At 39.0% G+C, this 23576-nt stretch overlaps 1 protein-coding gene across 7 annotated transcripts in view; it reads left to right on the forward strand.

Annotated features, from left to right (window-relative positions):
* The window catches only part of SMG7 (SMG7 nonsense mediated mRNA decay factor), an 86152-nt gene that overhangs the window by 14253 nt on the left and 48323 nt on the right, over positions 1–23576 (forward strand). For 6 of the 7 annotated variants that reach the window (XM_019976291.2, XM_019976294.2, XM_019976293.2 and 3 more), the window contains exon 2: positions 21137–21275. The exons of the other annotated variant lie outside the window; for it this stretch is intronic. In XM_019976291.2, coding sequence (XP_019831850.1) covers positions 21160–21275 — 116 coding nt within the window. In that variant the 5' untranslated portion in view covers positions 21137–21159. The remainder of the gene's footprint in view (positions 1–21136; positions 21276–23576) is intronic. 7 annotated transcript variants of the gene reach the window in all.

Genomic DNA, 23576 nt, shown 5'->3' on the forward strand with positions numbered 1-23576 from the left:
CTTTATACATAGAAAGGGCTTCCCTGGTGGCTCAGACAGTAAAGAATCTGCTTGCAGTGTTAGGAGACCTGGGTTCAATCCCTGGGTTGGGAAGATCCCCTGGAGGAGGGCATGGCAATCCACTCCAGTATTCTTGCCTGGAAAATCCCCATGGACAAAGGAGCCTGGCGGGCTAGAGTCCGTGGGGTGGCAAAGAGTCAGACATGACTGGGTGACTAAGCACATACATAGACAAGCCTATCCAGTACTCTAGCATTTCCCACAGTGTGTTCTGCTGAATGTGGCAAATTCATGTGTGTTAGGATTCTCAGTATTTCCAAGGCAAAATAAATTAAGAATACAGAATTAAACTGGATTCTTTATTTAGGACTTCTCATAGCTTATAATATGCTACATATGTATTAAGAACCTTCAAGAGGGAGATAGAGATTGGTGTTTCCAAAGCTGTGTCACATCTCATAGGACTGACATTTTCTTGGAACACTCATTTAAGATGCAACAGTCCTTTTCCTGTTCTTTGGTCTCTTATTTCTCTTTAATATATTAACCTTCACGTATGCCCATATTATACCTTAGACTTTGTTATTCTTCAGGATTCTTCTACTTCTAAAGTCCTACATTCGACCATTTCACTTTGACCACATCCTGACCTGCTCTAATCCAGCTGCTTCTGTTGAGGACTTACAGTGTAGATTCCAAACTTATTTGCTGTTAGTCACTTCCTGGTTTTTTCTTTCCTTTCTCCTCCTGTTTTTCTCTTCTGCCCTTTTATAGATACTACTTTAACTGTCTTACCAGTGTCCTCAGTCTCCTTGTTCTCCCAGTCTAGGAAAATTCACTCTGAATGATTCTGAAAATAAACTTCTTTGGGTATAATTGATAGCGTTGCTGGGAAAAACAAAATTACAGACTGGCCAATTGTTGTTGAAATGCGTAGACTACCACTTTAATATCTGTTCTTTTTTCCCTCTGTTTTGCTAGTTTCTTCACAGTACTTTTAATTTAAACTTTTAGTACTTTTTCTTGAAGTTGTACAACTTTCAACAGATGGCCTCTATGTGAACATAACAACAAAAGCTTTCTGGTGGGGCTGATCTGCTTCCTATCCCTTCTACTAGTTCTTGCTTCTGTCCCTCTTGGAAAGGGACAGGTTCTCAGCCTCCTTATTAAGGTGGGCTTTTGTGTGTGTATGCTTTGGATCTCATCACCTTGTTTTTATATCCAACCCTTTCCCTCTTTACTGGAACTTTGTTTTGTTGTAAATATTGTGCAAGCTTCCCTTAACCTGTCCTTCCCTAGCCTTTGATCTGTCATTTATCTTCCCCGTTTATCATCTTAAAACATGATCTGTGCCGACTTCCTCAACCCAGTGTTCCCTGGCCTCTACCTCTGCCTTTCCACTGAAACTGTACTTGGTCAGGTCACCAAAGGCCTCTCTGTTTTTAACTCCACAGACTCTTTTATTCACTCGTTTTTCAAATTGAGCTCAGGGACTGTTTGGCTAATAATTGTATCCCTAAGGCCTCTATGGTACCTGACACATAGTGGAATCCTTGCATATGTTTGATGAATGTTCATTCAATGAATGTATGAATATACTTCAGTTTACTACCGTCTGTTATGACTCTCTGCTCTGGCCTTGTTTCTGTCTTTATGTGTTTCCGTGACTTTGTTTTGTTTTTTAACTCTATTTAAATTTGGTATTTTTTTCTGCTTTTTCTTGTTACGTAAAGACTGATTCTTATATTGAAAAATTGTATCCTGTCAGTGTGTTACTATACTTTTAAAATGGAGCTGTATTATCAAAAAGTTTAGCCTGATATTCCAAATATGAGCATTAGCCAAGTATAGCACTTAACAATATAGTGATTTAAGAGCAAGGCCTTTACTTTCTGGCAGCCCTGCGTTTGAAAACTGGGTGCATGATCTTGGGTAAGTTACCTATTGTTTTGATTCCAATTTCCTCAGTGGTGTAGTGGATATAATATGTTTCCTAGGGTTTGAGAAGGAATAAATTAGTGATTACTGACCTAGAGCCAGACATCTTGGAATGTGAAGTCAAGTGGGCCTTAGAAAGCATCACTACGAACAAAGCTAGTGGAGGTGATGGAATTCTAGTTGAGCTATTTCAAATCCTGAAAGATGATGCTGTGAAAGTGCTGCACTCAATATGCCAGCAAATTTGAAAACTCAGCAGTGGCCCCAGGACTGGAAAAGGTCAGTTTTCATTCCAATCCCAAAGAAAGGCAATGCCAAAGAATGCTCAAACTACCTCGCAATTGCACTCATCTCACATGCTAGTAAAGTAATGCTCAAAATTCTCCAAGCCAGGCTTCAGCAATACGTGAACCCTGAACTTCCTGATGTTCAAGCTGGTTTTAGAAAAGGCAGAGGAACCAGAGATCAAATTGCCAACATCCACTGGATCATGGAAAAAGCAAGAGAGTTCCAGAAAAACATCTATTTCTGCTTTATTGACTATGCCAAAGCCTTTGACTGTGTGGATCACAATAAACTGTGGAAAATTCTGAAAGAGATTGGGAATACCAGACCACCTGACCTGCCTCTTGAGAAATTTGTATGCAGGTCAGGAAGCAACAGTTAGAACTGGACATGGAACAACAGACTGGTTCCAAATAGGAAAAGGAGTACGTCAAGGTTGTATATTGTCACCCTGCTTATTTAACTTACATGCAGAGTACATCATGAGAAATGCTGGACTGGAAGAAACACAAGCTAGACTCAAGATTGCAGGGAGAAACATCAATAACCTCACATATGCACATGACACCACCCTTATGGCAGAAAGTGAAGAGGAACTACAAAGCCTCTTGATGAAAGTGGAAAGTGAAAAAGTTGGCTTAAAGCTCAACATTCAGAAGACGAAGATCATGGCATCCGGTCCCATCACTTCATGGGAAATAGATGTGGAAACAGTGTCAGACTTTATTTTTCTGGGCTCCAAAATCACTGCAGATGGTGACTGCAGCCATGAAATTAAAAGACGCTTATTCCTTGGAAGGAAAGTTATGACCAACCTAGATAGCATATTCAAAAGCAGAGACATTACTTTGCCAACAAAGGTCCGTCTAGTCAAGGCTATGGTTTTTCCTGTGGTCATGTATGGATTTGAGAGATGGACTGTGAAGAATGCTGAGCACCGAAGAATTGATGCTTTTGAACTGTGGTGTTGGAGAAGACTCTTGAGAGTCCCTTGGACTGCAAGGAGATCCAACCAGTCCATTCTGAAGGAGATCAGCCCTGGGATTTCTTTGGAAGGAATGATGCTAAAGCTGAAACTCCAGTACTTTGGCCACCTCATGGGAAGAGTTGACTCATTGGAAAAGACTCTGATTACGGGAGGGGTTGAGGGCAGGAGGAGAAGGGGACGACAGAGAATGAGATGGCTGGATGGCATCACTGACTCGATGGACGTAAGTCTGAGTGAACTCCGGGAGTTGGTGATGGACAGGGAGGCCTGGCGTGCTGCGATTCATGGGGTCGCAAAGAGTTGGACTCGACTGAGCGACTGAACTGAACTGAAGTTAGATAACATAGTGAAAGTTCTTAGCATGGTGCCTTATACCTGGGTTAAAAAAAGAAGCGGTAAATTGAGCGATTAATAATTAGTAGTAGCAGTACATTATTATATAAAAACCTCACATTCTTACGGAGTTGTCTAAATTATTTTTAATGAATTTCATTAGTTTAGTTTTTTTTTTTTTTAATTTGAATTTACATATACCAAGTTGTGGGCTTCCCTGGTAACTCAGCTGGTAAAAAATCCACCTGCAATGCAGGAGACCTGGGTTTGATTCCTGCGTTGAGAAGTTCCCCTGGAGAAGGGATAGACTACCCACTCCAGTATTCTTGCCTGGAGGATCCCCATGGGCAGAGGAGCCTGGTGGGCTATAGTCCATGGATCACAAAGAGTCAGACATGGCAGAGCAACTAAGCAAAGCACATACTAAGTTCTGGAACTATGATAGATCACTGGATCAGGGACAGTTCTGTGAATACAAGTGCATTGGACTTATGGGCATTTTATAATTTTGTTATTTAATCTATTTATTTGTTTACTTTTTTTTGGCTGTGCCATGAGGCTTATACCTAGTCTCAGACGAGGGATTGAACCCACGCTCTTGGCAGTAAAAGCTCTGAGTCCTCACCCTTGGATCACCAGGGAATTCTGGCCATTTTAATCTTCTCAGAGAACTAGAAACAGTACTTAATTGTAGCAGTTTATTTAGATGACTGGTTTTAAGGAAACAGGGTTACTGAAGATACTATGATGGGTGTTATAAACTGTTTTATGGGGAAAATTCCAAGAGCCTTGAAGACTATTCATAGGGTCATTTCCAATGAAAGGTACATTTTTGCAAAGGTATTGTGACCTACACACTAATGTGAGGGGTGTATGTGGAGGAATGGCAGGACATAGGCTAGAGAGCTGTCAGGGGGAAGATGATTATGAGTTGCTTTAAAACAATTTTAGACCTGAATGTGGACATGATTTCTTTTAAAAGATTTTTATTTATTTATGTATTTATTTATTTAAGGCTGCCCTGGGTCTTCGTTTGCTGCACTTGCTCTGTCTCGTGGTGAGCAGGGGCTACTCTAGCCGCAGTGCAGGGGTTTCTCATTACAGTGGCGTCTGTTGTTGTGGAGCACAGGCGCTGGGGCACACAGGCTTCAGTAGTTGGGGCGCACGGGCTTAGTTGCCCTGAGGCTTGTGGGGTCTTCCCAGACCAGGGATCGAACCTGTGGTCCCCTGCATTGGCAGGTAGATTCTTAACCACTGGACCATCAGGGAAGTCCCATAATTCCTTCCTTTATATTAGTTATTTCAGATCCCCAGATTCCCAAGTGAGGTAAAATGAAATGAGAGAAACATTTAGAATCGCGAATTACAGCCATGTACTATATAAAAGGAGTTTGAAAATGTTATAATGCAATACCAAGTTAATAAAATCTCCAAGTTTCCTGCTTTCCTATACCTGTTACCTCCACTGTTTTTTCATACCTAAGATGACATTCTTTCCTCTCCACTATTTTTGGCAGCTGGTGTGATGCTACAAATTTATTACCATAAGTATTTCTCTCATTTTAAATGCTAACAGGGAATTGCTTTCTTTTGTGTGAGGATTTACTTGTGTTTGTGTTGTACTAATATTTAGGAAACATGTACAGTCTATCCTGATTTTTTGGCTATATAGGTATACCCTTTATTGTTTTTGTTATTTTATGACTTTATAAAAAGTTTTTAGGAATCATTTTGATCTGTTTATTGTTTTTGAAGGGTATCTTAATGATTATGCAGGCTTCCTGATGGCTCAGTGGGTAAAGAATCTGCCTACAGTTCAGGAGACATAGGAGACGGGTTCAATCCCTGGGCCAGGATGATCCCCTGGAGAAGGAAATGGCAACAGTCTCCAGAAAATTCCATGGAGAGAGGAGCCTGGTGGGCTACAGTCCGTGGGGTCACAAAGAGTTGGACACAACTTAGTGTCAGAGGTTAATGATTATGCCCTAGACACTCTGCCTTATGGGTTCTGGATTAACTTTCAGTCACCTGTAATCTGGCAATGCTAATGTACTTTTTGTTTCTTCACCTTTAATATTGAAGCTTTCATAGAGTAGAGTAAGGTATGATAACTTTATAGAGAGAGGCTGTTGATTTGTGCTTTTGACCTGATTAATAATAAGCCAACAGTTTTATTTTGTGTTAGATACTATTCCAAACATCCTTCAGTTGTGAATCCTCACGGCAACCCTATGAGGTATATATTATTAGCTTCATTTTATAGCAAATCAAAGAGAGAGGCAGAATAGTTAAGTCCAAGGTCATACATAGAGTAGCAGAACCATGATTTGAACCCAGGAATCGGGCTTTAGAATCCATGTTTTTAACTATGTATCATATAGACTCTACCTCTATAGTTTTATTTTCCTATTTGCCTGAGATTGTAGGATTTTGCTTTTATTTTTGTTTTATTTACATTTATTATTATATGCTTACATAAAATATACATATTTTAAATATGAATATATAGTCTGAACAAACTGATCTCCTCAATCTCAAGCTGCCTCATGCATTTTTTTGTGTGTGAAATATAAGAAAGAGGGCAGGTTAATTTCTCAGAATGTTTACTAAGGGGAACAGTAGCGAAGATCGTTTTTCTTCTATATTTGAAATTAATTTATTAATAAACTAAGGAACTAGGACTGACTAGTTGGTCTGCCACTCTTCTCTCAATTACAGCTGTTCTTTCTTCAGTTTTCCTCTTCAGTATTAGTACTTAAATACAGTATTTCCCAGGACTCTTGGGGATACTGAGACCCAGCTTTTATGGTAAAAATAGTTCTGACCCACCTGAGCTAATCAGACAAGTGGAAAATGACTTGCCAGTTTTGGCAACTTAAGTAAAGAAAATTGGAGTTGCCTTTTCCTTATTGACTTTATATTGTTGTTACATAGACATATTCAGATGTTAGCTTCTGATACTAAGGAACATAGTTTTGCATGTACAAAATTCAAACCTTGGATAAGTTACTTTAAAAGGAAAATTCAGTGTGACTTTTAAAAACAGTAACAGATTACTGAAGGTTTCATATGTGGCCTGACATCTTTGAATTAACCATTTTTCTTCTTCTTAAACACATAGTCACCTGAAAGTGAGCAAGACTGGTTTACTCAAAAAGGGCACTCACAGTCTGAACTTTTTCTTTCATGTGACTTCACTTTGTCTTTGAAAAGTCCCTCCTTGCAGAAAATCTTTGAGTCATGGTAGAATTTTGTTAGATAAATGACAAGATGTTTCTTTTTATTCTCAGTCTCTTTCATTGATCAGATTTCTTAATGTTTGTTCACCATTCCCTGATAGCATTTGAGGGAAGGGCTTTCTCTTAATTGTCCTGGTACAACTTTAGAGCAATACCAACACTCAGTAAATGTTAACTAGTAACGTATGAGATCCTGCTTATTACCAACATTTAATTTTTTTATTGAGGTGTAGTTGATTTATATTATATAATTTCAGGTGTACAACATTGTGGTTCTCAGTTTTTAAAGTTTATACTCCATGTATAAAATATTGACTATATTCCCCATGCTGTATGCTGCTGCTGCTGCTAAGTCACTTCAGTCGTGTCCAACTCTGTGTGACCCCATGGATGGCAGCCCACCAGGCTCCCTCGTCCCTGGGATTTTCCAGGCAAGAACACTGGAGTGGGTTGCCGTTATAGTATATCCAGTAGTTTATTTTATGCATAGTAGTTTGTACCTCTTAATCCCCGCACCCATCTTCTTCCCCTTCTCTGGTAGCCACTAGTTTGTTCTCTAATATGTGAGTCTGTTTATTTTTTTTTTTTGTATTCACTAGTTTGTTTGATTTCTTAAGATTCTACATGTAAGTGGTAACATACAATGTTTATCTTTCTCTTTCTGACTTACTTTACAAAGCATAGACTTTGTACAGTTCATTCATGTTGTTGTGAATGGCAGAATTTCATTCTTTTTTATGGCTGAATAGTATTCTAATATATGTGTGTGTGTGTTTATACTGCATCTTCTTTATCCATTCACTTGTTGATGGACACTTATTTAGGTTGCTTTCATATCTTGGCTATTATAAATAATGCTGCTATGAACATTGGGATGTATTTATCTTTTCAAACTAGTGTTTTTGCTCTGTTGGGATATATACCCAGGAGTGGGATTGCTGGATCCTGTGGTAGCTCTGTTTTTAACTTTTTGAAGAACTGTGTTGTTTTCCACAGTGGCTGTACCAGTTTATATTCCCACCAGAAATGGGAATATAAATTCCCACATCCTCACCAGCCTTCATTATTTCAGGTCTTTCTAATGAGAGCCATTCTGACATATATTAGGTGATTTCTCATTGTGGTTTTGATTTGCATTTCTTTGATGATTAGCAGTGTTTGAGCCTCTTTTCATGTGCCTGTTGGCCAGCCATATCTCTTCTTTGGAAAAATGTCTATTCAAGTTTTATGTCCGTTTTTTAGGGGTTTTGTTTTGTTTTTGTTTTTTGTTTTGATATTGAGTTGTATGAGCTGTTTGTATATTTTGAAAATTAACCTCTTGTGGGTCACATCGTTTGCAAATATTTTCTCCCAGTTTGTATGTTGTCTTTTCATTCTGTTGATGGTTTCCCTTGCTGTGCAAAAGCTTTTAACACATTGTTGACCAGGGGATTTTTGCAGAAGCTAACGCCTGTAGCTGGTGAATATTGAAACACTCCAATAAGTGACATTTGGGTAACAAAAGATGTATTAATATGTCCCTGGTCAATAATGTGTTAAGTTTAATTAGATCCCATTTTACTTATTTTTGTTTCCTTTACCTTAGGAGGCACATCTAAAAAAATATTGCCATAATTTATGTCAAAGTGTTCTGCCTATGTTTTCTTCTAAGCATTTTCTGATTTCCAGTCTTACATTTAGGCCTTTAATCCATTTAGAGTTTATTTTTGTATGTGACTTGAGGAAATGTTCTAATTTTATTCTTCTGCATGTAGCTGTCCAATTTTTCCAGCACCTCTTGTTGGTTAATTGACCATAAGTGTGTGAGCTGGTTACTGGGCTCTCTATTCTGTTCCATTGATCTGTGTGACTATTTTTATGCCAATTCCATACTGTTTTGATTACTGTGGCTTTGTCATATAGTTGAAGTCAGGGTGCATGATACCTCCAGCTCTGTTCTTTCTCAAGATTGCTTTGGCTTTTCAGGGTGTTATGTGTTTTTGTACAAATTTTTAAGTTATTTGTTCTAGTCTTGTGAAAAATGCCATTGGTGTTTTGATAGGGATTGCTTTGTATCTGTAGCTTACCTTGAATTGTATGGTCATTTTAACAGTACTAAATCTTTCCATCTGTTTATGTCGTCTTCAGTTTCTTTAATCAGTTTTTTCAGTTTTCCAAGTACAAGTCTTTTACCTTCTTGGGTAGGCTTATTCCTAGGTATTTTATTCTTCTTGATGCAACTGTAAATGAAATTGTTTCCTTAATTTCACTTTCTTACAGTTCATTGTTAGTGTCTAGAAGTGCAACAGATTTCTTTATATTAATTTTGTGTCCTGCAACTTTATGGATTTCATTGATGGGCTCTAGTGGTTTTTTTGGTGGTTTCCTTAATGTTTTCTATGTATAATATCATGCATGTTACCTGCACAGTTTTACTTCTTCCTTTCCAATTTGGATTCCTTTCATTTCTTTTTCTTGTCTGATTGCTCCAGCTGGGACTTTGAATACTGAGTTGAATAAAAGTAATGAGAGGGCTTTTAGCTTTTCATTGTGTCTGATGTTAGATATGGGAAGGAATTATAGAAGTATAAGGGGGTATTTGGGTTAGACACTTAGGGAACAGGTGCCAATGATAATAAAGCTTAACTTTCATTCTTAATGATTTTGTTAATCTAGATGGGTGGAAACAGAAAAAGGCAAGAAATGATCTATCCAAAAGGTAGGAAGAGTCAGGAGACTGTGCAGAAGAAAGGTCAGCTAAGTGTACTTTAATGAAGAAAAGCATTAAAGAAAGATTTAATGAAGGCTTACTCTAACAGAGTAGTTCTCACAGTGGTCTCCAGATTAGGAGCAGCATCATTACCTGAGAACTTATTAGAAATACAAATTCTTGTGTCCTGTCTCAGACCTGCTGAATCAGAAACTTTGAGCATAAGGTCCAGCAATCACTTTATAAATCTCTTAGTGATTTTGATGTGGGCTAAAGTTTGAAAGAATGCTGATGCAATATAGTATTGAGAAATACTGCAGAGTTCAGGAAACATGAGGACTGAGAAAACGCTCTTAGATTGGGCAAAGTCATTGTTAACTCTTGAGAAATTTGTTACAGTGGTAAGGATGGACACCTAATTGAAAGTTTAAAAGTGACAGGATAATGAGAAAGTGAACTCAGTACTTACATATTGTCTTTTAACAGAATTTAGAGGCAAGGATTAGGGTGTATGCTTGAGGGAAATAGCGGGATCAAAGGAAATTTAGATTGGAAGAAATGAAGTACTTTTAAACCTAATGGAAAAGGATATTTATTTATTAGAAATTATTTTAGTGTGACTAGTGAAAGCTTTCTATGCAGAAAGCATTCTAACCTTAAAATATTTAATAATTGGCTTATTAGGACATTGATATATTTAGTAGTCATTCATTGTTGTAAAGGTATTATACATTGAGTAAAATTAAAATGTTACAATAAAAAACTGTAATATTAAATTGCCACCAGCACTGTTGACACTGTCCAATCTTTTTTATATATATATGATATGCATTTTATGCATATACAGGTAATGAATTTAATTAGATTATGATCATGTGGTGTATACTGTTTTTCAGTTCAGTTCAGTTCAGTTGCTCAGTCGTGCCTGACTCTTTGTGACCCCATGCATTGCAGCACGCCAGGCCTCCCTGTCCATCACCAACTCCTGGAGTTCACTCAGACTCACATCCATCAAGTCAGTGATGCCATCCAGCCATCTCATCCTCTGTCGTCCCCTTCTCCTCCTGCCCCCAATCCCTCCCAGCATCAGAGTCTTTTCCAATGAGTCAACTCTTCCCATGAGGTGGCCAAAGTACTGGAGTTTCAGCTTTAGCATCATTCCCTCCAAAGAAATCCCAGGGCTGATCTCCTTCACAATGGACTGGTTGGATCGCCTTGCAGTCCAAGGGACTCTCAAGAGTCTTCTCCAACACCACAGTTCAAAAGCATCAATTCTTTGGTGCTCAGCCTTCTTCACAGTCCAGCTCTCACATCCATACATGACGACGGGAAAAACCATAGCCTTGACTAGACGGACCTTTGTTGGCAAAGTAATGTCTCTGCTTTTGAATATGCTATCTAGGTTGGTCATAACTTTCCTTCCAAGGAATAAGCGTCTTTTAATTTCATGGCTGCAGTCACCATCTGCAGTGATTTTGGAGCCCAGAAAAATAAAAGTCTGACACTGTTTCCACTGTTTGCCCATTTATTTCCCATGAAGTGATGGGACCAGATGCCATGATCTTCGTTTTCTGAATGTTGAGCTTTAAGCCAACTTTTTCACTCTCCTCTTTCACTTTCATCAAGAGGCTTTGTAGTTCCTCTTCACTTTCTGCCATAAGGGTGGTGTCATGTGCATATGTGAGGTTATTGATATTTCTGCCGGCAATCTTGATTCCAGCTTGTGCTTCTTCCAGCCCAGCATTTCTCATGATGTACTCTGCATATAAGTTAAATAAGCAGGGTGACAATATACAGCCTTGACGTACTCCTTTTCCTATTTGGAACCAGTCTGTTGTCCCATGTCCAATTCTAACTGTTGCTTCTTGACCTGCATACAGATTTGTCAAGAGGCAGATCAGGTGATCTGGTATTCCCATCTCTTTCAGAATTTTCCATAGTTTATTGTGATCCACACAGTCAAAGGCTTTTGCATAGACAATAAAGCAGAAATAGATGTTTTTCTGGAACTCTCTTGCTTTTTCCATGATCCAGCAGATGTTGGCAATTTGATCTCTGGTTCCTCTGCCTTTTCTAAAACCAGCTTGAACATCAGGAAGTTCAGGGTTCACGTATTGCTGAAGCCTGGCTTGGAGAATTTTGAGCATGACTTTACTAGCATGTGCTGCTGCTGCTAAGTCACTTCAGTCATGTCTGACTCTGTGCGACCCCATAGACTGCAGCCCACCAGGCTCCCCCGTCCCTGGGATTCTCCAGGCAAGAACACTGGAGTGGGTTGCCATTTCCTTCTCCAATGCAAGAAAGGAAAAGTGAAAGTGAAGTCGCTCAGTCATGTCTGACTCTTAGCCACCCCATGGACTGCAGCCTACCAGGCTCCTCCGTCCATAGGATTTTCCAGGCGAGAGTACTGGAGTGGGTTGCCATTGCCTTCTGAGATGAGTGCAATTGTGCAGTAGTTTGAGCATTCTTTGGCATTGCCTTTCTTTGGGATTGGAATGAAAACTGACCTTTTCCAGTCCTGTGGCCACTGCTGAGTTTTCCAAATTTGCTGGCATATTTAGTGCAGCACTTTCACGGCATCATCTTTCAGGATTTGAAATAGCTCAACTGGAATTCCATCACCTCCACTAGCTTTGTTCATAGTGATGCTTTCTAAGGCCCACTTGACTTCACATTCCAGGATGTCTGGCTCTAGGTCAGTGATCACATCATCGTAATTATCTGGGTCGTGAAGATCTTTTTTGTACAGTTCTTCTGTGTATTCTTGCCACCTCTTCTTAAATCACATTAATTGAAGTAATCATTATATATAATGAAAATACACTCATTTTAAGTGCACAGTCATGAATTTTGATGAACGTATACCTCTAACCACTGCCCTAGCTAAGGTATAGAACATTTCCAAATCCTAAAATAAGTTCACCCAGGCCTCTTTGTAGTCAGTGCTACCCCTACTTTACTTGTTTCTCTATGTCTCAGGCAATCATTATTCTGTTATCACAAAAGATTACTTTTGCTTGTTCCAGAACTTCATAAATGAAATAATACAGTACATACTCTTGTTGTGTCCAAATTCTTTTGATGTAATATTTTTAAGAATAATCCTTTGTTGCATGGATCAATAGTTTGTTCCTATTTATTGTTGAGAAGCACAAGCTGGAATCAAGATTGCTGGGAGAAATATCAATAACCTCAGATATGCAGATGATACCACCCTTACAGCAGAAAGCAGAGAGGAACTAAAAAGCCTCTTGGTGAAGGTGAAAGAAGAGAGTGGAAAATCTGGCTTAAAAAACTAAGATCATGGCATCACTTCATGGCAAATAGATGGGGAAACAGTGGAAACAGTGACAGACTTTATTTTGGGGGGCTCCAAAATCACTGCAGATGGTGACTGCAGCCATGAAATTAAAATATGCTTGCTCCTTGGAAGAAAAGCTATGACCAACCTAGACAGCATGTTAAAAAGCAGAGGCATTACTTTGCCAACAAAGGTCCATCTAGTCAAAGCTGTGGTTTCTCCAGTAGTCATGTATGGATGTGAGAGTTGGACCATAAGGAAAGCTGAGCGTCGAAGAACTGATGCTTTTGAACTGTGTTTTTGGAGAGGACTCTTGAGAGTCCCTTGGACAGGAAGGAGGTCTAACCAGTCCATCCTAAAGGAAATCAGTCCTGAATATTCATTGGAAGAACTAATGCTAAAGCTGAAACTCCAATACTTTGGCCACCTGCTGTGAAGAACTGACTCATTCGAAAAGACCCTGATGCTGGGAAAGATTGAAGGCAGGAGGAAAAGGGGACAACAGAGATGAAATGGTTGGGTGGCACCACTGACTCAATGGACATGAGTTTGAGCATGCGCCCAGAGGTGGTGATGGACAGAGAAGCCTGATGTGCTGTAGTCAGTGGGGTCGCAAAGAGGCAGACGTGACTGAGTGACTGAACAACAACTGTTTCATCATATGACTGCCACAGTTTATTTATCCATTCACCTTTTAATGAATCCTTGGGTTGTGTCTCTTTTCTGCTACTGTGAATAAAGTTTTAGGAATGTCATATTAAAGTCTTTTCATGGGCATGTTTTCATTTCTTTTGGTAAATACCTCGGAGTGGAATTGCTAGGTCATATAGGAAGGACGTGTACAACTTTATTAAACATTACCAACCTGTTTCCCAACGCGATTATAACATTCTTTTACTCTTATTAGCAGTGTTATAACCCACTCCAGTGTTCTTTCCTGGGGAATCCCAGGGACGGCAGAGCCTGGTGGGCTGCCGTCTATGGGGTCGCACAGAGTCGGACACGACTGAGGCGACTTAGCAGCAGCAGCAATATTAAAAGGGTTCTAATTATTCCATATCCTTTCCTTCAATATTTGGTATTGATAATTTCTTTTATTTTCACCATTCCAATGCACATGCATTGGTATCTCATAGACTTGCATTTTCAGACGAATGAAGATGTTGAGCACCTTTTTGTGTGATTATTGGCCGTTTGTGTATCTTTTGTAGTATCTAAATCATTAGCCCATTTTTCAAATTGGATTGTCTTATCACTGAGTTCTCTTTAATATGTTTTGAATGTAAAGCCTTTGTATGTGTTTATATATACACATACACATTAGCTTGCTTTCTCACTTTTTTTAATGGTCTGTGTTGAAGAGCAGAAGCTTTAAAAATTAAAGCTATTAAAAAGGCAAACTCTGAATAAAATCATAAGCAATAATATATTCACAATTTAACTTTGAATATGTGAATTGTTGAAAATTGAGGTCTGTATTGTATTATGGAATAATGAGTAAGTGAAGTTTAGGTTATCAGATAGGCAGATGATACCACTCTAATGGCAGAAAGTAAAGAGGAATTAAAGAGCCTCTTGATGAGGGTGAAAGAGGAGAGTGAAAAAACTGGCTTAAAACTCAACATTAAAAAAGACTAAGGTTGTGGCATCTGGTCTCATCACTTCATGGCAAATACAAGGGCAAAATGTGGAAGCAGTGACAGATTTTATTTTCTTGGGCTCCAAAACCACTGCGAGCAGTTACTGAAGCCATAAAATTAAAAGATGCTTGTTCCTTGGAAGGAAACCTACACTAAACCTAGACAGTGTATTAAAAAGCTTTGCCAACAAAGGTATGTGTAATCAAAGCTATGGTTTTTCCAGTAGTCATATACGAATGCGAGAGTTGAACCATAAAGAAGTCTGAGTGCTGAAAAATTGATGCTTTCAGATTGTGGTGCTAGAGAAGACTCTAGTGCTTAAGAGTTCCTTGGACTGCAAGGAGATCAAACCAGTCAGTCCTAAAGGATTTTGCCAACATCCGTTGGATCATCAAAAAAGCAAGATGAGTTCCAGAAAAATATCTACTTCCGCTTTATTGACTATGCCAAAGCCTTTGACTGTATGTATCATAACAAACTGTAGAAAATTCTTCAAGAGATGGGAATACCAGACCACCTTACCTGCCTCCTAAGAAATCTGTATGCAGGTCAAGAAGCAACAGTTAGAACCGGACATGAACAACAGACTGGTTCCAAATTGGGAAAGGAGTATGTCAAGGCTGTATATTGTCACCCTACATATTTAACTTACTTGCAGAGTACATCATACAAAATGCCGGGCTGGAGGAAGCACAAGCTGGAATCACATTTGCCGGGAGAAATATCAATAACCTCAGATACACAGATGACACCATCCTTACGGCGGAAAGCGAAGAAGAACTAAAGAGCCTCTTGATGAAAGTGAACGAGGAGAGTGAAAAAGTTGGCTTAAAACTCAACATTCAGAAAACTTAAATCATGGCATCTGGTTCCATCATTTCATGGCAAATAGACAGGGAAACAGTGGGAACACTGACAGACTTTATTTTCTGGGGCTCCAAAATCACTGCAGATGGTGACTGCAGCCATGAAATTAAAATATGCTTGCTCCTTGGAAGAAAAGCTATGACCAACCTAGACAGCATATTAAAAAGCAGAGGCATTACTTTGCCAACAGAGGTCCATCTAGTGAAAGCTATGGTTTTTCCAGTAGTCATGTATGGATGTGAGAGTTGAACTATAAAGAAAGCTGAGTGCTGAAGAATTGATGCTTTTGAACTGTGGCGTTGGAGAAGACCTCTTGAGAGCCCCTTGGACCGCAAGGAGGTCAAACTAGTCCATCCTAAAGGAAATCAGTCCTGAATATTCATTGGAAGAACTGATGCTGAAGCTGAAACTCCAATACTCTGGCCACCCTATGTGAAGAACGGACTCATTCGAAAAGACCCTGATGCTGGGAAAGATTGAATTCAGAAGAAGGGGATGACAGAGGATGAGATGGTTGGATGGCATCAGTGACTTGATGGACATGAGTTTGAGCAAGCTCTGGGAGTTGGTGATGGACAGGAAAGCCTGGCATGCCACAGTCCATGGGGTCTCAAAGAGTTGGACATGACTGAGCAACTGAACTGAACTGAATCCTAAAGTAAGTCAACCTTGGATACTCATTGGAGAGACTCAAGCTGAAGCTCCAATATTTTGGCCACCTGATGTGAAGAGCTGACTCTTTGGAAAAGACCCTAATACTGGGAAATACTGAAAGCAAAAGATGAGATGGTTAGATAGCATCACCAACTCAAATGGATATGAATTTGAGCAAACTCCATGGAGGACAGAGGAGACTGGCATGCTACAGTCCATGGGGTCACAAAGAGTTGGACACGACTTAGCTACTGAATAGCAACAGCAAGGTTCTGGAATTCTGATACAGTTGGATTTGAACCTCAGTCCTAGCATTTACTACCTTTGTGATCTTGGGCAAGTTTCCTAAAATCTCTGAGTCTTTGTTTCTTTGTAAAACTGAGAAAATAGTAGTTACTTCAGGTTGCTATGAAAGTTAAATTGAGAATAGTTTATGTAATCCAGTTCCTGTCCTAAAGTTATCCAGGCCTCCCTAGAGGCCCCTCCGGAGAAGGCAGTGGCACCCCACTCCAGTACTCTTGCCTGGAAAACCCCATGGACGGAGGAGCTTGGTAGGCTGCGGTCCATGGGGTCGCTAAGAGTCGGGCACGACTCAGCGACTTCACTTTTCACTTTATGTAATCCACTTGCCATTCACCCTAGTCACTGATTATTAGTTGTCTTTCTTTATATAATTCACTTCAAGTTTTATTCTTTTCATTCAGGGGTCTTTTTGCCTTTAAACTGTATTATATTTAAACAAACTCGTATAACCCCCTCTGGCATTCCTGAGACTTTGTTTTCAGCCTTTTTTTTTTTTTTTCCCTCCATTGAATCCTCCTCTTGTTATTTATCCTGTTCCATCCCATAAAAAAAACATATATTCCATCTTAAAAACTTTTGACCCTCACTCTGTTGCCTCTCCTGCCTAGAAAAAGGTATCTAAACTCAGTTTTAGTCTCTGATCCTTTCCTATTTTCCATTAAAGTCAGTCCGTGGGCTGATGCTCCCACTTCACTGCCCACATTGTTCCTAACGAGATCCGCAGTGACTTCCACATACTGAATCCAGTAGTCAGTTCTCAGGCCTCATTTTACTTGCTGCATGAGCAACACTTACTGATTCTACTTTCTTTTCTTGAAGCTCTTTCTTCATTTGGCTTCCACTACACCACAAAACTTCAAGTTTCCCTCCTTTCTCTATGGTCATTAATTGTTTTTTTATTATTCCCTTGTCATTTCTTGCCTTGTGCTGATGACTCCCAAGATGGATTTCTGTGGTTACATATCTTTCCTTTAAATGTCAGATGCTTTAATAACTGCTAGTATACATTCACATGGATGTATAATGTCTTAAAGTTATCATCATCGTAAAAAACAATAGCAAGTGGTTTATATAACACCATGTGCCAAGCATTGTTGTCCAAAATGAACTCTTTACCCTATGCCTACTTTTATCTTTAACTAGTAAATGACAAATCCTCATGAATCATTTTTGATTCCTGCCTCTCTCTCTCTGTTTAAAATTTCACTCAGCAAACTCTCTCGGTCAAAGTCCAATCACATTTTATTCTCTCCATTGCTGCCTACTGGTTCAAGCCAGTAAATTCTTGACATAGTGGCTCAGTGGAACATGTTAAAATCTAGGTTAGGTCATGGAGCTTCTTTGCTCAAAATGTCCAAAGGTGTCCCCTCTCTCAGACTGACTAGGTCAAGTTGGATGACTGGTCATCCAGTGGTTCAGTGTCCTGAATGGCCCAAGATGACCTCGCTCAAATGTCTGAACTGTCAACTGGGGTGGATGTGATAGGTGGAAAAATGGAGTCTCCTCTTTCCAAGTCATCTGTCTCCTCTGCTTCATAACATTGTGAAGGCATTACAGAAGGGCAAGCCCAAATGCACAAGTGCTTGTCAAGCTTCCATTTGTGTCGCACTTCCTGAAGTATTGGCCAAAGTAAGTCACACGGCAAACCCCAAGGTCACTGTATGAAGAGAGTTCACAATGGTACAGATGCCAGGAGGTGTATGATTCATTGGGGGCCGTCAGGGTAACAGACTCTATAGGCCCTCTATGATTTGTATCAGATTTGTTAGATTATTTGATTATAATGCATCACCCCTGTCTTGAGACAAACAGGTAAATAATAAAGAAAAAAGGAACCTGACTAGATAAACTGATGTCTGGAAGTACAGGTTAAATAATGGTTCTTGGGTGGATAAGTCAGATTTGACTTTTTTTATATCTCTTAAATTTCGGAGACCACAGAAGTGGAAATTTCTAGATATACCATGATAATGTACAGATTATTTTATTCAGTTAAATCAGACAGTATCTTAATATTGTTGCTGGCTGAGTTAATTAAGGTGTCCATATCCCATGTTATACTCCAAATTGGGAAGTTGTACTTTACTTTTCCCTAACCTAAATTTATATGGTGTTTTACATCATATAAGGGACTGTTTACTATTTCTTTTTCCAACATAATATTAGTTTCCTGCTTACCTATCAAGGGATATAGTCACACCCTTATTTTCTTCATGTCAGCTCTTTATACTTTGTATTGTCACGCTGTCCCCATGTCAGGTTATTTTTCTCTTAGCATTTCCAGTAAATTGGATTTGCTGTTACTTACACTGAAACTCATTTTAATTCTAATGTCTACTCAGATTTTTACTTTCATTTTCCTGTCTTTGGAGTTCTGTTACCCTTCTCTTAAAAGTGTATATAGGAACTCCCTCGTGGTCCAGTGATTAAGACTTGGCACTTTCACTGCCATCGACCCGGCTTCAGTCTCTGGTCTGGGAGACTGAGATACCACAAGCCACGTGTTATGTACAAGCATTGATATCTTGACCATTTGTATATTGTGATACTAGTTTTATTAAAAATTTCTTTCTTTTTATTTTTCCTTGTAGAAGGCATTTAGTTATTCATTTTAATGTGTTAAGTAGTGTATATCATCTTGTATTTTATTTCAGGAAGATAAAAGCATTGTTGCAAAGAATGTCTTTTTTCTTAAGCATTGAATCCAGTAGTGTTGAAAACCACCATCCTGGCCTATATCATCCAATAGAATAAATAATCTCTAGTGCAGGAAATGGGTGAATGAATAACTTCATCATAGTGCTGTGAGTGCTGTTATAGAAGTGGGCATTAAGATTCATTGGGAATGCTTGGCCAAGCCAAGTCCCTCTTACAGGAGTTGCTGAGTCTTAAAATACAAAAAGGGATTAACCAGACAAAGAAGGAAGGGGAAAGGCATTTCAGGTTGAGTGAAAGCATGAATCAAGATGCAGTGGGGCAAAATAGCAGAGAACTAAAAGTAATTTGGTTTTATTGGGTCCTAACATATATAGTTGGAAGCTATAGGACTTAACATGCTGTACCAATGAACTTGGGTTTTGTCATGAGGTGTTTTCTCCTAGTCTTTTCCACTAAAGTACAATTAAAGTCACAGGTGATTAAATACATGTTTTGGAAGTATGGAGCCAGAGTCTACATAGACCTCCTGCATGTTTGAGATTTCTCTTAATATTGATGTTTTATTGTTTAAAATTATGAATATGTCTTCTATTCTAGAATCAATTAATGTGCATTCTTAGCTTCAGTTTCCTAATTTTAAAATGAGGATAATAATAGCATTTACGTCTTAGGATTGTTGGGAAGAGTAATAATACCTATAATGATATAATGACAATAATAACAGTTTTTGAGGGCTTATATAACAAGGAACAATCCTAGAGGTTTTATTTTTGTTACCTCATTTAATCCTCAAAACAGCTCAGTGAAGTGGGTACTTTTATTATCTCCTTACTGCTGATAAAATTAGGGCATAGAGAAGTAATTTTCCTAAAGTTACACAGCTAGTAAATAGCAGAGTGAGGTTTGAACCCAGGCAGTCTGAATATGATACTTAACTATGACATTTTATTTTCCCATTCTGTGAGATCAGTGTGTAAAGCATTTAGTATAGAATCTGCCACGTAATAATTTTAAATGTAAGCAGTTATTAGTATTTAATAATAATTACTCAATTTATTTTGCCCACATCTTTAAGTTAAATTGGTGTCTGAAAGAAATTGTGCAAGTGGCTTGAGTTATTCCCAGCATGCCACTGAGTACAGTGCGATATCCAAGCCCATGCCTTTAACCATTACCTTCTACTGCTTCCTCTTTCCTGTTGGGCTGTCTCCACATTAGAATTTAAATTGCACCCCACTCCAGTACTGTTGCCCGGGAAATCCCATGGATGGAGGAGCCTGGTAGGCTGCAGTCCATGGGGTTGCTAAGAGTCAGAAATGACTGAGCGACTTCACTTTCACTTCCACTTTCATGCATTGGAGAAGGAAATGGCAACCCACTCCAGTGTTCTTACCTGGAGAATCCCGTGGATGGAGAAGCCTGGTAGGCTGCAGTCCATGAGGTCGCACAGAGTCAGACATGACTGAAGCGACTTAGCAGCAGCAGGAGCTATAATGTTTTGTTTATCATTGTCTACCTAGTCCTTAACATTGTTTAGTATAGAGAAATAACCAAATTATTATTCATTAGGACTTCATAGGTGCCGCTAGTGGTAAAGAACCTATCTGCCAGTGCAGGAGACCTAAGAGACACAGGTTCAATCCCTGGGTTGGGAAGATCCCTTGAAGAAGGGCATGGCAACCAATATTATTGCCTGGTGAATCCCATGGACAGAGGAGCTTGGTGGGCCACAAGTCCATAGGGTCACAAAGAGTCAGACATGACTAAAGCAACTTAGCATGCATATGTTGTTCATTGAGTGACTGAAAATCTAAATACCTACCTTTTAGCTGGTCTCAGAATGTAAGCTTTTTTTGTACCTTCTGTAATTGTGGTTTAATTGCTTTACATGGTTTTCCTTCCATACGTAGTCCAGTTTGGACCAGCCATCTGCTCCTGAACCTTGGTACCACAAGAACCCTTCTGGGTAACTGATACCTGTTTGTCCTTTAGTGATCACTCAGCTTTCAGGCAGGGAGATTAGAATAACAGTTGGATACCAGACTAGAATTTTAGATATATACAAAACAGAATTTTAAAATGTATAGTCTCAGAAACTAAATATAAAAAGGAAAAAAGCCATGATATCTTTCCTTTTGCCTTTGACATTGATCATTTTAAAGAGAAAATAATTTAACTTTCTTCAAGAGGGTTCTCTATTATTGTGGGTTAACTCATATTTTCCTCCTCTCCTCTATCTAGAATGTCTTAAACCATTCTACCTTATGAGAAATTGGATGTTCTTGCAGATAGTCATTGTGGGAGAAAACGTTTCATTTAAGTCCCAGATGAGGACCGGAAACTTGAAATCAGAGGAGCATCTGAAATCAAGTAATATTAGGTAGGATAAAAATTACAAGGGATTTATACGTGTTTGTATTCCTTTTAGAGATGTGTTAACGTATTCACATACTGTGAACACTAGTAGAAGAATTAGAAGCTTTCTGAAGCATTTGCTATTGGCTGGGATGGGGGAGGGAATGCTAAGGGTTTTTTGTTTTAACTTACGCAGCCTCATAAGAACCTTGTGTGTTTACTTTGTCATGAGCATTTATATCTTACAGTCCAAAGAAAATTTTTAAACATTTAGTAACATAAATGTAAATTTTATGTTTGCATACATGGTCTCTGAATGTTTATGGCAAGCAGAGGGGTATGTGATTTATCTTGTGGGGGACTATCCTTTAGAATAAAAATTCCTGTTTTGAATTGCATATATAGCAGTTCATTTGAATACAGGGAGCCTCATTTCTTGCTTCTGTGTGTTAGCCTGCATACAGTCAGGCCTTCTAGATGCCTGTAGAAATAGGTATATGGTGATGTGCAAGAGAAGCCCTCTCAGCCACACAGTGAGCTGGTAACTCTTCTCACAGTAACTTGTATCAGTTTAAATGATAGTGTGAAGGTGCTTGGGGTCAGAGATGAGACTTTTAAATGTGAAGTGCTGGTTGTCCCTACAAGTGGATACCATGACAGAGGCACCTAGAGCCAGGCCATTCCAGAAGCCTTGCTTTGTTGTGTAACGCTTATGAGCTCTGGACCAGACTGCAGGGTGGAACCCAAACTGCCACTTCCCAGTTGTGTGATTTGGGGCAGGTTATTTAACTTTTTCCTCATCAGAATGGGAATAGTATTGTTACTTACCTGATAGATTTCTTGTGAGAATTAAAGGTTTAATAATATATTGTAGCACATAAACAGCACCTGGCAAATAGTAAATGATCAACTGTATTATTATTTAAGCCATTGATTAATTCCTAGGAGATGAGCTTAGATGGCATTCTGTAATTCACACTTTGCTTGATGTGCTGTCATGTCTAGTTTTTAACTGTTTGTCTAAGCTGTGTGATCAAAACTAATGTTTGGAGAGGAGAAAAATGTGTTCACGATCCAACTTTAAACTGTATTTCTTTAAGTTTTATATAATCAAAACATGTTTGAGGAGAAACAAAAAATGCAATAATGTAAGCCCTCTGCAATTTTTACATATTACTCTCTTGTTTTTATTTTCTGTACATACTATAACGTGGTCATTACAACATTCAGGTTCTCTTTTGTTACTTAGCATTATGTGGTGATAGATGACCCAGGATTTTTTACCTCCACCTTGGAACGTTGCCGTCTTCAACCTAGTATGTTGCTTCAGAAAGGATCCTATGTCAGTGACCCAGTTAACAAAAGTAATTTGGTGGTCACTGAAGTGTTCATGTCACAGGTTAACCCTCTCTCTTGGAGTTATCTCAGTGGACATGAATTTGAGCGAACTCCAGGCGATAGTGAAGGGCAGGGAAGCCTGGCATGCTGCAGTCCATGGGGTCGCAAAGAGTCAGACAGGACTTAATGACTCAACAGCAACAACTTGGACTTATCACCTATGTTCTTTTATGGGACTTACCTGTTTTGTTTATTCCTGATAGCAACTCTGAAAGGGAGCTTGTATCCCTGCTTTATAGATGAGGAAGATGAGGTCTCTTAAAAAGAAACTCCAAGGTAACACTATTAATATAAACCCAGATTCAGACCTAAGTCTTTTTTCTTCTGTATCATTTTGTGTTACATAAAGTTGCCTTAGTATGATATACATTTTACCATTCATTAATTCAACAAAATTTTAGTGAACAGCTGTGACATACCAGGCATTATTCTGAGTGCTGGGGATATAGTCCTGAATACGTCTTCTCACGTTTTTTCGTTGTGTGTGATCCGTACTGTACTCATCACTTTTTCTCAGTTCTTTTGCCTTTCATTTTGTTATTATCCCATAGGTTCACCATTCTCCTCAGTTAATCTCCCTCTTACTTTTAGACACTGATTTGATCTCCTGCTTTATCTCTGAATTTGAGGCAATGTAGCAGTGAATTCTCTGGACATCTTTCCACCCTGCCCTACTCCCAGATTGTCCTAGCACAGTTCTTTCTAACACTACTTTCCTTCAATTTCATCCTCTTGAAAGCCAGTCTTGCTTCATGTCTTTCCATCTCTTCCAGAAGCATGCTGTGTCACTCTTGTTCTTTCCTATATCTTCCACCTGTTCATTCCCACTAGCTTCTTTTCTTTATTCTAAACATGCTCAAGTTTCTCCCATCGGAAAATAAGAAACTTTTACCCACGGCCCCCTTTTCTTTCTCTTCACAGCCCAGTG

Source organism: Bos indicus, chromosome 16, assembly GCF_029378745.1.
Source record: "Bos indicus isolate NIAB-ARS_2022 breed Sahiwal x Tharparkar chromosome 16, NIAB-ARS_B.indTharparkar_mat_pri_1.0, whole genome shotgun sequence".
Taxonomy (NCBI): Eukaryota; Metazoa; Chordata; class Mammalia; order Artiodactyla; family Bovidae; genus Bos; species Bos indicus.